We start from the raw sequence: 15,200 nt of genomic DNA on the forward strand, positions 1-15,200 counted from the left end.
TCCAGGCTGTAAAGTGGAGGCTTTCCCATATCAACTAAGTAGACATGTTGATAAATGAAGTTTATATTATTACTTATAATCGGTCTAAAATTAAAATATTCGATACAACTGCATCGGAGGGCAGCTTTATATGAATAGGATTTTAGTTGTCTTCTGGTACATAGAAGTAAGACGTTCTGAAAGTTGGTCCTCCATTCGCTGTACATGTCAAAAAAAATTTGATTTCGGGGAAAATCCCCTTCGAAAATAACGAAATAACCAGATGATGCAGCTCTACGGTCATATAATAAAATATTCATTGCAATGGTTTTTTGGCAGATAAGTATATGTTCTAGGTTTAAGGGTTGATTTCAAAAACTCACTTTTTAAAAATTGATATTTTTTCTTTCTATTTTTGAAAACTGTCATTGTTAGGTTGAAACTGGCCAATATGCGCCATATATCTTTCGGATGCAGCACTTTAAAAGCAGTTGAACTTGCAAGTTTCGGGTTTCGATAATGCTAGATGATATATCGGAGGTGACCGGCTTGGTACCATGATATTAAGCCAATATAAAGTATCGAATGAAACTACCCAAGCTGTCGAAGTATCATCTTCATTAAAGTCAGTTAAATTGCCATTATTGAAAGTCACTTGAATCAAATAATGAGCAAGAGTACCCAAGACGGTCGGTAGGTGAAAAAGCTTTGATGCCAGGCGTCCTAAAAACAAGATATTAGAGATTATCTTTACGAAGAAAGATCCAATGAGAACGAACAGTTATGTGAAGTTTCTAAAAAAGAAAATTGCCAAATACTTTACCCGTCAGTTTTTTTCTCCAAGGTTGAGCTTTATCTTGCATATAATTATGATAAGGACGATGGTTTACACTTTAACATTGTTACCTCTATGAAACTTTCGTAAAAGGGACCTTATCGTGATTCTCAGATATGGAGTTCACGGTAATTGGTTTCATAGCAGTTAAGCAAAACAGTCATATTATGCGTCTTGATTATCAAGAAAAACATAAATGACTGCGATTGAAGGAAGCTGTAAATAACTTGGCTAACGTGCGTGAAGCCAAAGCTTATAATAAATTTATAACGTTTTATAAAATAAAGATTTGGAAGGGCTTACGATTTCAAATCTTCCGTTACCCCTTGTACAGTCATCTAGATAGAGCACACCTCCAGAAATATATCAAGTTTGTACAAATAAAGTATGACTATACATGTGTATATGCAGTCTCTTGTTATAAATTACTAGATCTAGCTGATCAGTTCACACAATTCCATGGTCGGTTTTTAAAATTGTTGTGGTATTGACAGGTTATTTTGATATTTGTCGCGCACTTTTCTAATAATGCTATATATACACAGTGTAGTAATAATCGGGAAATACGATATCGTGTGTTTTTGAAGACCATTCCAGATATTACGATTTTATATGTTGTTTTTCTTTCTAGAGTTATGCCCCTTGCAACACATTGCGCTAATAATCACACACCCCCTCACCCATAATTATGTATTGTGTACCGTGTATGCAGCAACCACACTAGTTTACCCGAGATTATAAACATACCAACTGGTCTATCAGTTCGTCAATATTAAAATTTTAATATTACTCTGTTTTTCTGTACTACTTTATTATGGCATTACTTGGGAAATCCCGTGAGGGGAATCACCATCTCAGTGGCGGGAAATATCATTGTTTTCCGCCATCAACGGAGATGGTCTCTCATGGTAGACAAGATAAATCGGTTTGGTACGGAATATAGAAACACAAATAGCACAGGTAGGTTTCAAACTTTCATATTTAACGTCGATTTACTTCAACAGTTTTATCTTTCTCTTCACACAAACAATCGTGCTATAAATATACTTTCACGTGCATTTTAGGCTACCGGCATCCTCTTACTTTACAGCTAACAATGCTGTCCATTCTACAAGATGATGCGACGTCCACGTTTGTTGGTCTGGTCGGTGCCTCTGTGCTGAAGTATGGCTTTACGACATGGCTGGCCTCAGGCCGTCCAAAAGTCTATGAGAAGGTCGGTAAAGTTTCCAGTCTAAAACTTTACCCAGTCAAATCGTGTCGGGGCCTAGACGTCAAAACGGCCGAATGTACACCTCTAGGATTGCGCCAGTTTGGAGTCACCGACAGGTTTGTATAACCAAATGACAACCCTTACCCCCTCCCCCTCCTATTAAACACTAAAACTTAGTGACATGCAACCTAACCCCAACTCCCTGACTGTAAACCATACACCCTACCCTACCAAAGGCTCTACTTCTCAGCCCACACTTACTGTATATCATACCCCTACCCGACCAAAGGCTCTACTTCTCAGCCCACACTTACTGTAACCCACACCCCGTACCAAAGGCTCTACCTCTTAGCCCACACTGTCTGTAAACCATACCCCCTACCCTACCAAACGCTCTACCTCTCAGCCCACGTTTACTGTAAACCATACCCCTACCCTACCAAAGGCTCTACCTCTCAGCCCACGTTTACTGTAAACCCTACCCCTTACCATACCAAAGGCTCTACTTCTCAGCCCACACTGACTGTAAACCATACCCCTACCCTACCAAAGGCTCTACCTCTCAGCCCACACTTACTCCAAAATGTATGTAATGTTACAGGCAGACTGTCGTTAATTGCTTACCCAATATAAACCGTTACTTCTCAGCCCACCCTTACTCCAGGATTTACTGTGATATCGTAGACAGGTTATAAACGCCCATCCCCTATCCCACCCTTACTTCTCCGCCCACATCCCGGATTAATATGGCTCACAGGCAGAATGTAAACGCCCAACCTTATTTCAAACCTCTTACTGCTCTGCCCAACCTAATCCCATACCCTATGCCAACGACGGGTTGTTTATGTCCATTCAATCCCATCCCAACCCCCGCATAGCTTAAACTTCCGTTAAAGCGGCTATAACTAGAATTCATACTCGCCGAACTGCGATTTATTCTTATAAATAGTGAAATAGGTTCAAGATATAGCGATGCACGAGCCTATACCATACAAAATATTCCATAAATAGAACACTGTTATTCTCTGTTGATGTTTATAAAGATTGCTACAAAGGTCGGTTATCCTGTTTATACATTCTAATAGTAAATAAATAAATGGATAAATAAAAAAAAAAAATAATAATGAATAAATACGATTTTTAAAAAATATAGAATTCCATACGATGTCCAAATGGTTGATGCAATCCATCATGTCATTATTTTGATAACGTATAATTCTAGTAAGCGATAAAAACTAAACTAATGTAATGTTGCGTTTTTTCCCGTCAATATCTTTGTCTAAAAAGGACCGATTTTGATTGTCAGGGCGGCGTTCATCATAAATTCATTTTGGGTTCAAATTGATCTGGCGTTGTATATTTTATTCTGATTATTGTTACGAGTATATACGTCAGCTCTGAGTTGCAAGAGGATGTGAATTTTGCTACTTATAGTTTTGCAACCCAGCAATGCTGTTTCTACTCAGAACATATCTCGGAACTCGAAACTCGAAATCTCATTAAAAATATGAGTTTGATTATTCTTATTTTATTATTGTTCGTTTTGAATAAGTGTATAAATTTGACCAACCACCTATCGAATTAAGCGACTTTCTTTGTCTTTAAAATCATAATAGAGGTTTGCTGTATAAGAGAAGGGTATTTGTAGCTAGATTGCCCACCGTGTTTATGTCAAACGGAAACAACGATTGGAATCGCAAGCGGTAATTAAGTGGAAAACAGTGATTCAAATTGATGAAAGGGGTGCCTCGAATGTGTTGTTAAAATATGTCATCGACGGAATTTCTTACCCAACTGTCTCTGATGAAATCCTTCAGAGATAACTCTTGTTGGCGAGAACAAAAGATACAAAACCTCGATACTCCAGGGGTTACGTTAGGGGTTATATGCCATGTCGAAATGGAAGGCTCAAAAACCATTATCTTGTAAATGAAATACAAATTAACTAAGTTGAACTTTGACGTACATCAAACGTACCTCCGCGTCTCCATACCGTTAAATTGACAGGCGTTGACTTAGGTAGTCGTCCTCTGTGATTTTCAAAAGAAATGCGTCGGTTTAGCGATTGCTCAGGTTTTTTCCTGACGCCAATCAATTGAATTGTCGCGTGCCTTCGATTTTTCTATGTCATATTCCAGGGGTGCCGAGATCGAAAGCGAACGTAGCCCCTCGAGTATCTAGGATGCAGGTATATCATGGACTTTATAAAGTTATGTCAATTTATCAAATTATCAGATTTATATACTTTGCTCATTTTACAACCATGTATGTACATAGTGTATATATATTAAAATGTAGGATAGAAATATGTACAGACAAATAACATAATTTATGTCCTTTTATATCGTGTGGTCACGCGGAATAATAATTACAGCATTAAAATCACATAAGAGGTTTAACTCGCATCTCAAAATTATCTTTATCTCTACGCCATTCTTGGCCGTCATCAGCTAAACTGGCAGGGTTACTGACACTGTCACTGACAGGTTAAACGAAGGGAAGTAACTCTGATATACCAAATATCTCTACGCTAGCAACACAAATGTATTCATAAATCTGTGTTCAGCCCAACCTTCTTAAACTCGCGTAAATAATCCAATAGCAGTTTTAAAAAACCTCGAAAATGATATCTCACTTAAAGTTTTTTGGAAGTTCCTTAAAATCAGCGAAATTAGATTGAGTTATATATCATATTTATCACCAAAAGTATTCTAGTCTAAGCACAAATTGTGTATTTAAGTTGAGTGCGGTACGATTGTATGAATACGGGCCCAGATGTTTCTATTTTGAGAAACAGTCAGTTTTGCGTTTATGACATCACAATGCCACGATGTTATCAAGATAAATATAACTGCTATTCCACCTTTTTTGAACAAGTTTCATATGTAATATAAAAATCAAATAATCCTGATTTGGTTTTATATTGTTATACCGACACCATTTGACTAGTTATGGGGAAAAACTTTTTAGTAAAGGTAGTTATTGTAAACACTTTGTGCGTCCGTGCGAGCGTCAGTCCGCAAGTCTTCACAGCAACAATAAAACATATTGAATTATTTAAGGGGAAAGTATATTTGCGCTTTTAAAAGAAAGAAGAAAATTTACCAGTAATGGAACTACAACTAATCTGTATGATAAGCATGATGATTTCAAGATCCGAATTGTTAATTTTCCATTTCAGGATCGTAACATCCCGGCTTTCCCTATCTACGCTGTTTATGTATCCGATGTGATTCGACATGTAATGACCTGTTCCCATTGTTACGATGTCCTTGACAGATGCCGATTACTTTCTTTCGAGAGATCATGCAGGTCGATGAAGAACACGAGAAATTGTATGGTCGACGTAATGCTATTTGGAATTCGTGTTTTTCCTTCTGCGGCATGGAGTCAGATGTGATGCTCGCTGATATGCTTAGTAGTTCCCCAGTCACCACTCTACTTCTCATTTTGAGAATGTTACTTATCCCAGAATTGACCTATATTTGTATGATGGATGTCGTAGATGAAGAAGGCGATTACTGTAACCGTGGAAATTTACGCGAGGGTGCAATTTACGCTGATTACGTGGATATCTTGTGATCGCAAAACATCCTCCACGCGTATCGCGCATATTATTTTGATATCAATTTGTGTAATCTCGAAATACAAACGAAGGTGGTCGATCGCGAAGACGCTATAACCTACTGAGGTGATTGGTCAATCATAATGATCTTGTTCCATGAGACGAGATGCCAATGTACTGAATAGCACTTATAGGACAGGAAACTGGCAGTTTAAAACTACAACCGGGGACTGAGGTATCCAAAATGGCACCAGATTTGTTGACCGTGACGTCATCCACGAATATCGCTACTCACTCCTGTTCATTTTATTGCATGGCTATTTCAAGTCATTGAATACAACTTGTATTTCATACATGCTTGGATGATATATTTTTTTCAGACATTGGGTTGTAACCTCACAAAACAAATGGATAACCGGTAACAAGGAACCGAAACTTACCCTAGTGACTGTTACCTTACACGAAGATACAGTGGAGATGACGGCCCCGGGTATGGAACCTCTCTTGGTCCCACTCAATCCCAAACTCGACACGGCATTGATCCGCCATATTGGGTATGACCTCCTAACTTATCATTTATATACAACTGCTCTCCTTTATCATCAAAATATATTTACCATTGTATGGCACTGCCACTATATAACCCTACCAATTCAGTTGCGAGTTCACCAGCTTATGAACTGCCAACTGAAATTTGAATTTGAAAATTTCCCAAAAAAAATCGCACGACAAATAAAAAAATCGCAGATGGTAAATATAAGCATTGAACGGCTTTCAGTTGGCATTCATATATGAATGCCAACTGAAAGCCGTTCAATGCTTAAATGGCCCACGCCATTAATCTCAAACACATTTTGAAAGCAGTCATTGAGAAGTAAAGTGTGTCTGTGCAGAACAAATGCAGTTTGATATTTTATGACGAATGCAGTTTGATAGTATATGACACATGTCAAGATGAGCTATTGTGATCGGTTTGTTGCAGCACCGGCGCAAACGCTATAGATACGCTGGATTGTGGTGACGAAGCTGCGGCTTGGTTTGCTAAGCACACGGGAAGGGAAGGAGTCAGACTGAACTACTCTCATCCTGAGCTGAAAAAACGGGAGTCAATCAATTTTAAATATCCATGGGACCACTATGCTAAACTCGGAGACCGGGTAAGTTCAAAAACAAGATTATCAATTGAGAAGTGATGGAGCTCAACGGTTAGATGAAGGCTTGTGCTGCTTGTATAACTTGCGTTACATTACTCCGAGTTCTGGTCTCTTCTATGATAATGTATATCAGTTAACACATATGCTACTACCGGTTACATGGCATATTTTGTGATACATGTCCCACAGCGCCCTCGAGTATGTGCTACATGTTGAATAGCGCCACTTCATGTGATATTACAGATTACACAGCGCCACCTCGTGTGATATTACAGGTTACAATAACATCTTTGCTTGATGGGCGTTAACTTGTGTAACACTACATGTTACGCGGCGCTAACCTGTGTGACACTACTTGTTACGCGGCGCTAACCTGTGTGACACTTCATGTTGCGCAGCGCTAACTTGTGTGGCACTTCATGTTGCGCGGCGCTAACTTGTGTGGCACTTCATGTTACGCAGCCCTAACCTGTGTGACACTACATGTTACGCAGCCCTAACTTGTGTGACACTTCATGTTACGCAGCCCTAACTTGTGTGATCATTTTGTTAGCGCAAACATCACTCTACATAGCGTGTTTCTGTTTTCATTTTGTATCCAAATATGTACGTGTTGAACATCATACCAGGGACATGCATATATATATTAGAGACTCCACTAGCTTGGAGACTGACATAGCGTGCGCTTTTGTATTTGTGCACTGAGTCGTGAAGGCGCAGAGACGTTCATTAAGTTCGTAAGTTATTACATAAAATCAGTGATTATTTATACAAGGGCTTAATCGGTGCCTGTGGAATTTATTCAGCTTGTTACAGATGCAAAAATTGAAAGCGATTGGACGAGAATGTTCAGAGAAAAGTGGTTCATAATAAGGTAGTGAAGTCAACTCGATGACATCTCGCTACATTGTTACTAACACATAGAGACAGTTTCCAATCCCGGTATGTGCGTTCCTTATACGTACACAGACATGTTATCTTAATTACCGCCATCGCCAATGTCCTCACACCTTTATAGATGTTTTGTTTTAAATAAAACTTCGGTCCTCACAGATGGCCTTTTCAAACTACTGTGCCTATATGATGATGACCAAGGAAAGCCTTACTGCACTGAACGCTGAGCTAGACTCACCAGTAAACATTAGCAACTTCCGCCCAAGCATAATGATGGAGGGATCGCCAGCTTTCCAGGAGGTCAGTTTTGTTGAACATGTTATTGTAGTCATCTGACATTTGCTGGTGCAAATTGGATAGGATATTATATATAAATTCTTGTTATGGAAAACATGTTTTTGTTACGCGTTGAAGAAAAGCAATGAAATCAAAAGTTATATAAAAAGAAATTTTTATAACTTTTGTCTACAAACAGGTATTTACTTTTCAGAATTGTTTGTTTTAAAGAATGTTTATAACTTTTGTCTACAAACAGGTATTTACTTTTCAGAATTGTTTGTTTTAAAGAATGTTGATAACTTTTGTCTACAATCACGTATTTTAATTTTTTATTTGATATATAACAGGACCAGTGGGAAGCAGTAAAGATCGGCACAGTTTCCTTCAGAATGATTGACCTGTGCTCAAGGTTTGTCTATCCTATCTTAATGTCTCATATTAACTTAAGCGTACAAATGTCATTAAACTTTGGAACCCTTGGCATGTCTACACTGTAATAGTACAGAGTTCAAGTGATATAATATGAATGGATATATAAACAATAATTTAATAATGATATATATATAATTGTTATATCATTGATTTTTTCTCGCTAATATATTGTTCATATGCAACAAAGTACATGTAAATACATATCGTTTATAGAGACAATTACATGTATGTTTTAATCGTTGAACTCTGACAGATATTTATTGAAAAGGATTTTTTTTAAAAAACGTTTCATTATTTATTAAAAAAAAACACTTTTCCGTTTAATATAAACTTAATGTTAAACATTTTCGACACGATACTTACGACAAAAACTGTCAAAAGCAAGTAACATGGGTTCATGATTTATTTTTTAGCCCACCATCATCAGATGGTGGGCTATTCAAATCGCCCTGCGTCCGTGGTCCGTGGTCCGTCGTCCGTCCGTCCGTCCGTCCCTCCGTCCGTCCGTCCGTAAACAATTCTTGTTATCGCTAATCCTCAGAGAGTACTGAAGGGATCTTTCCCAAATTTCATATGTGGGTTCCCCTTGGTGCCTAGTTATGCATATTGCATTTTGAGACCAATCGGAAAACAACATGGCCGACAGGCAGCCATCTTGGATTTTGACAATTGAAGTTTGTTATCGCTATTTCTGAGAAAGTACTGAAGGGATCTTTCTCAAATTTCATATGTAGGCTTCCCTTGGTGCCTAGTTATGCATATTGCATTTTGAGACCAATCGGAAAACAACATGGCCGACAGGCAGCCATCTTGGATTTTGATAATTGAAGTTTGTTATCGCTATTTCTGAGAAAGTACTGAAGGGATCTTTCTCAAATTTCATATGTAGGCTTCCCTTGGTGCTTAGTTATGCATATTGCATTTTGAGACCAATCGAAAAACAACATGGCCGACAGGCAGCCATCTTGGATTTTGATAATTGAAGTTTGTTATCACTATTTCTGAGAAAGTACTGAAGGGATCTTTCTCAAATTTCATATGTAGGTTCCCCTTGGTTCCTAGTTATGCATATTGCATTTTGAGACCGATCGGAAAACAACATGGCCGACAGGCAGCCATCTTGGATTTTGACAATTGAAGTTTGTTATCGCTATTTCTGAGAAAGTACTGAAGGGATCTTTCTGAAATTTCATATGCAGATTCCCCTTGGTGCCTAGTTATGCATATTGCATTTTGAGACCAATAGGAAAACAACATGGCCGACAGGCAGCCATCTTGGATTTTGACAATTGAAGTTTGTTATCGCTATTTCTGAGAAAGTACTGAAGGGATCTTTCTCAAATTTCATATGTAGATTCCCCTTGGTGCCTTGTTATGCATATTGCATTTTGAGACCAATCGGAAAACAACATGGCCGACAGGCAGCCATCTTGGATTTTGACAATTGAAGTTTGTTATTGCTATTTCTCAAAAAGCACTGAAGGGATCTTTCTGAAATTTCATATAAAGGTTCCTCTTGGTGCCTAGTTATGCATATTGCGTTTTGAGACCAATTGGAAAACAACATGGCCGACAGGCAGCCATCTTGGATTTTGACAAGTGAAGTTTGTTATCGCTATTTCTCAGAAAGCACCAAGGGGGTCTTTCTCAAATTTCACATGTAGGTTCCTCTTGGTGCCTAGTTATGCATATTGCATTTTGAGACCAATCAGAAAACAACATGGCCGACAGGCAGCCATCTTGGATTTTGACAATTGAAGTTTGTTATTGCTATTTCTCAGAAACTTATGAAGGGATCTTTCTGAAATTTCATATAAAGGTTCCTCTTGGTGCCTAGTTATGCATATTGCATTTTGAGACTAATCTGAAAACAACATGGCCGACAGGCAGCCATCTTGGATTTTGACAATTGAAGTTTGTTATCGCTATTTCTCAGAAAGTACTGAAGGGATCTTTCTGAAATTTCATATGTAGGTTCCCCTCTGTGCCTAGTTATGCATATTGCATTTTGAGACTATTCGGAAAACAACATGGCCGACAGGCAGTCATCTTGGATTTTGACAATTGAAGTTTGTTATCGCTATTTCTCAGAAAGGACTGAAGGGATCTTTCTCAAATTTCATATGTAGGTTCCTCTTGGTGCCTAGTTATGCATATTGCATTTTGAGACCAATCGAAAAACAACATGGCCGACAGGCAGCCATCTTGGATTTTGACAATTGAAGATTGTTATCGCTATTTATCAGAAATTGCTGAAAGGATCTTTCTGAATTTCATTTGTAGGTTGCCCTCTGTGTCTAGTTATACATATTGGATTTTGAGACCAGTCAGAAAACAACCTGGCTGACCGGCAGCCATCTTGTATTTTGAAAATTGAAGTTTGTTATCGCTATTGTACAGAAGGTACTGAAGGGATCTTTCTCAAATTTCATATGTAGGTTCCCCTTGGTCCCTGGTATTGCATTTTGGGACCAATCGGAAAACAACATGGCCGACAGACAGCCATTATCGCTAAATCTTAAATTTTATATATAGGTTCCCCTTGTTTGAAAAGTACTAGATCTAGAGGGCTGTTTCTGAATTTACACAGATTAGAAAGACTTAGAAGAAGGGAAAAGTAGAGAAAAGATCAATCTGACATGGAACCTATAAAGATCATTCAATGGTGGGCGCCAAGATCCCTCTGGGATCTCTTGTTTAACTATTAGTACAATATTAAAATTTAATGAAACGGATTTATTAATCATTCAGGTATTACCGTACTCTGAATGAAGATATTTACATAATTAGTAAAGCCTTGGCAATTTAAAAGTAACATTTAAACAATATGTCTTTCATAATACGAAAATATATTATGATATCTCAAGTCGGCAATTAGAATAATACTGAAACACACAATGGTAAGGACTACAATTTCATCGCTAAATGCATTATGTTTTTACATCAATAAATTCTAAGAGATAGAAAAAACATGCATTTTACCGGTACCAGACACATTTCTGGGACAAATCCTGGCTAATTAGTGTATTTGTAAGTCTATTGTGGATCAGATTACCTGCAAAAATAATCGTACTGTATATTCCTTATGCTGTAATGCAGATGTAATCTGATCAACGTTATACAAGATGAAGGCAAACATTCAGAGGCTAAGGAACCTTATACTACGTTGAGACGGTGAGTATAAATTTGTTAATTTACCTGTAAATGAAGGTAGATATTATAGAAAATGATAAAATATGGCTGGACGTAGTAATAAGTTGTCATTCAATCAATATCGGACACTAATTTCTAATGATTCAACTGTGCAAGTGATCAGTGTAAATTTTGGATAAGGACACTTTACAAAGAGTACTAGAGGAAAAGTAATTCAAAGTTTGACCCTTATTTCCCTCAATAATCCAACAAGTTTTCCTTCAGAGTGGTTTACAACCATTATATAAAAATGCTAATTGGAGATGCTCCATCGCCGACATCGTCTACATTGCTTCTCAAAAAAGTGCATAAAATGGCTTCCATGGTATTGGGGGAAATATATACAATATAAGTCAGTAACAGCGCCATAAATTCAGCAAAAATAAAAACTTATTATTTTATCGATGTTTTCAATCCATCATAGTTCCTAATTGTCGGCGATGATGCACCTTTAAGAATGCTGCAAACCAAATGTTTTGATTTCTTTGCCGCTATTGAGAAAATAGAATTCATGATTCTTTAAGACTGACTAATTTCTGTCAATATCATTGATAGTTAATCTTGATATAATTTATGTTGATTCAACTACACATACATTTTTCGGTATCCAGGATCCGGTGTTTTCCGAAGTATGGCGTCAAACCCTGTTTAGGTATCTACTTGGCGTTGGACGTGGAAGGAACGATTAATGTGGGCGATGACGTTTACGCCATCCGGATGTAGGAATGTGTTCATCAGGAGAATTGGCAAATGTGCTTACTACAATAACTGTTTATCGCATTAAAAGATATTAAGATATATTGGCTCGATGACACGATTTTGTTCAAAGTAAATTACCAATTATCAGTATATATGTATCTTGGGGCTGCTAAATCACATTTATCATATTTAGAAAAAAATCACATGCCTAGACATACTATATATATGTGTAATTTAAAAAGTATTGTATTTTGTTCAAAGTAATACATTTGTAGCCATTAATATTTATATTTATTTGGATGCTGGTAAACCACAGTTGTCATATTCAGAAAAAAATGACATGCATAGACATAAGATATATGTGTAATTTAAACTCTATTGTATTTTTTTCTTCTAATTTTAAATTACAATATTAGATATGTTTTAACTTATATTCTAACCAATTTCTTTAAAGATAATAAATCGCCGAAATAGGAGTAATTATGGTCGATTCATACAATACAAAAAGTACAACCTACACTTTTACCACCCTCCAAATTTTTATCTTCTAATTTCATCTTTTAAATAAAGAGATATAGATAATTAATTGCATCCACACGAAATTCAATTGTTCTCCGCAACTATAGTGCATGTGTATCTTTCATTCTTATCAACGATGCTTATTAGAATTCTGTTATTACATGTATTTATTTTGCTGGTCTTAATTATATATGTATATCTACACGATGGGTGCTATTTTAAGCATTTTTTTGGCAAGCAGTGTATATTCTATCGGCACTGTATGCCATCTGTATACAATAGAATGATGACGTACATTAGGTTCTCGAAAGTGAAAACCAATGAAACGACATGAGGAAGCATTGTGATTCCTTACCCTTTAAAATGTCCTCTTTTTATCACGTGTTTTATCGTTGCTTATATGACTTATTTTAGCGTTCACATCATTATGTAAACAACCGTGTCGCATCAATTAGCGCATAGTAAGATACATTAGTGACACCAAAAATGGTAGACATCACCGGTGTGAAAACAAATTCGTAAACGTATTCCTCGATATCGATAATACGAACACAAAATGTGAAAATAAGTAAGGCGAGGAGAATCGGGAGGTGTTCCGAGAGGGTAAGTGATTTAGGTCAAATATAAAATGTGATCATTAGTAAGGAAAGGGAAATCGGAGGAGGTGTTCCGAGAGGGGAAGTGATTTAGGTCAAATATAAAATGTGATCATTAGTAAGGAAAGGGAAATCGGAGGTGTTCCGAGAGGGGAAGTGATTTAGGTCAAATATAAAATGTGATCATTAGTAAAGCTAGGAGAATCGGAGGTGTTCCGAGAGGTTAAGTCATTTAGGTCAAATATAAAACGAGAACCAACCTGACAATGACAGGTATCACATGTAGCTAAAAAGTAGAATATTTCTCAAAGAGACCACGATGTCCCGTAGTCTTCATCGGCCTACTTTGACATTACAATTCAGTAATGTTGCTGACACATTCATCATTTGTAGATGCGAGTCCCCTATTGATGTTTATTGGGTGATGGCCTTTGTCCATTTTGAATTTTACGAATTTCTAAACCATTGAATTTTGGCACGGTTCCAACCTTTAGAATTCCGATATTGAAACTTATGCAATTTATTGACTATGGCCTCTGCTCGTCCAGATTATGACATTTCTTTCGACCTATTTAAAGTTTCCACAGTTTCAACACTACAGGCCATTATGACATCACTGACGAGTTCTAGAATGACGAAACAGCTGTATGATGCAATTTAAGTCATTTTTTCTCTCTGATGTATCAAAAGCTTAGTTTGTATAGAAAATGCTAATATCCTTTGTAGTCATTTAAAATTGAAATTCGTTAGCGATGTTGCCCAAGAATCATTAAAGATATCTTTCTAAACCTTTGGGATATGTCCAATGTGGACCTAAATTATGTATTTCGCATCTTCAGCTTGATGAGTTATTCAAGTTATAGAAATTTCCCATGGCCAAATGTCAGCCAAAATTGTGAATTATATAGTCTCTGGTCCTAGGGGATTGAGGGGCGGGGCCAAAAGGGGTAAAATGACTGAAATTTCAAAGCATCTGACTTCTTTTCAAGACCCACATAAGGTAGAGTCAAATACTCTTCATAGTTGAAGGGTCTCGAGGTGCTTTACCAAAATTGTGAATTTCATAACCCTGGAGTCTCACGTTTCCACCCGAGGAGGTGTAAACTTTACAATAGTTTATACAGGGAAATCATTTTTTTTTTTACTGTCATTTGTTGAATATCTATTGGAATTAATTCTAACATTTTTGTTATGCGTATTTTTTTTATATATATATATTGATTCACACATATTCATATATCTTTAATTTACTATAAAACTTGTTTTACATAAACGTATTATTTTAATCATTGCTAAACGTATTAATATTTATATTTATAATTATTTAAAAGATGCATCTTGTTGTTGATATACGTTCAACTAAATAAAATTTCAATTGGTTGCCATTTTTGAGTTATATGAATTTCATTGTATTTATAATGTCGAAAAGATATTCTATTTCTCTCAGACGTTTGAAATATGCTGAAGCGCCTGCTATAAAAGGAAAGGTAGTAAAGTATCAACACACACACACACACACACACACACACACACACAAATATGGAGCGTCTTATAATCAAAACACAACAATTTCTTTATTAATTGCTAGAACAACCTAAATTGGCATCCTTTTTTCGATTTCAATTGCAATATTACAATTTCATGAAGCAGGTATGGAAATTATCTCCAAATCACATTAAAATACAAGTCTTCATACATCATCATTGCCGAAAGTACACCTCTTATCCTTTATTCCAAATTGGTATAGATGTGTATTGGTAGACAATATTTATGGTTTACTTTGAACTGAAATTTTCTTAAAATTACGTTATGTGTACAAATAAAAATATGTTTAAATGCAATC

General features: G+C 36.6%; 1 protein-coding gene across 2 annotated transcripts; it reads left to right on the forward strand.

Moving 5' to 3' along the window:
- The first annotated feature begins 1,251 nt into the window (after positions 1 to 1,251).
- Positions 1,252 to 14,742, forward strand: LOC117323522 (mitochondrial amidoxime-reducing component 1-like). 2 transcript variants are annotated; one of them, XR_004531756.1, is made up of 9 exons: positions 1,252 to 1,774; positions 1,905 to 2,143; positions 5,973 to 6,146; positions 6,575 to 6,749; positions 7,800 to 7,940; positions 8,267 to 8,328; positions 11,451 to 11,525; positions 12,155 to 13,425; positions 13,497 to 14,742. XR_004531756.1 is itself a non-coding variant. In XM_033878790.1 (8 exons), the coding sequence occupies exons 2-8, from the start codon at positions 1,911 to 1,913 to the stop codon at positions 12,264 to 12,266; spliced, it is 972 nt and encodes a 323-aa protein (XP_033734681.1). In that variant the 5' UTR covers positions 1,252 to 1,774; positions 1,905 to 1,910; the 3' UTR covers positions 12,267 to 14,742. The 2 variants fall into 2 exon arrangements, 1 of the variants encoding a protein (XP_033734681.1); XM_033878790.1 differs by having other exon boundaries at positions 12,155 to 14,742.
- The last annotated feature ends 458 nt before the right edge of the window (positions 14,743 to 15,200 follow it).

The sequence above is a fragment of the Pecten maximus genome, chromosome 3 (genome assembly GCF_902652985.1).
Source record: "Pecten maximus chromosome 3, xPecMax1.1, whole genome shotgun sequence".
NCBI classification, from domain to species: Eukaryota; Metazoa; Mollusca; class Bivalvia; order Pectinida; family Pectinidae; genus Pecten; species Pecten maximus.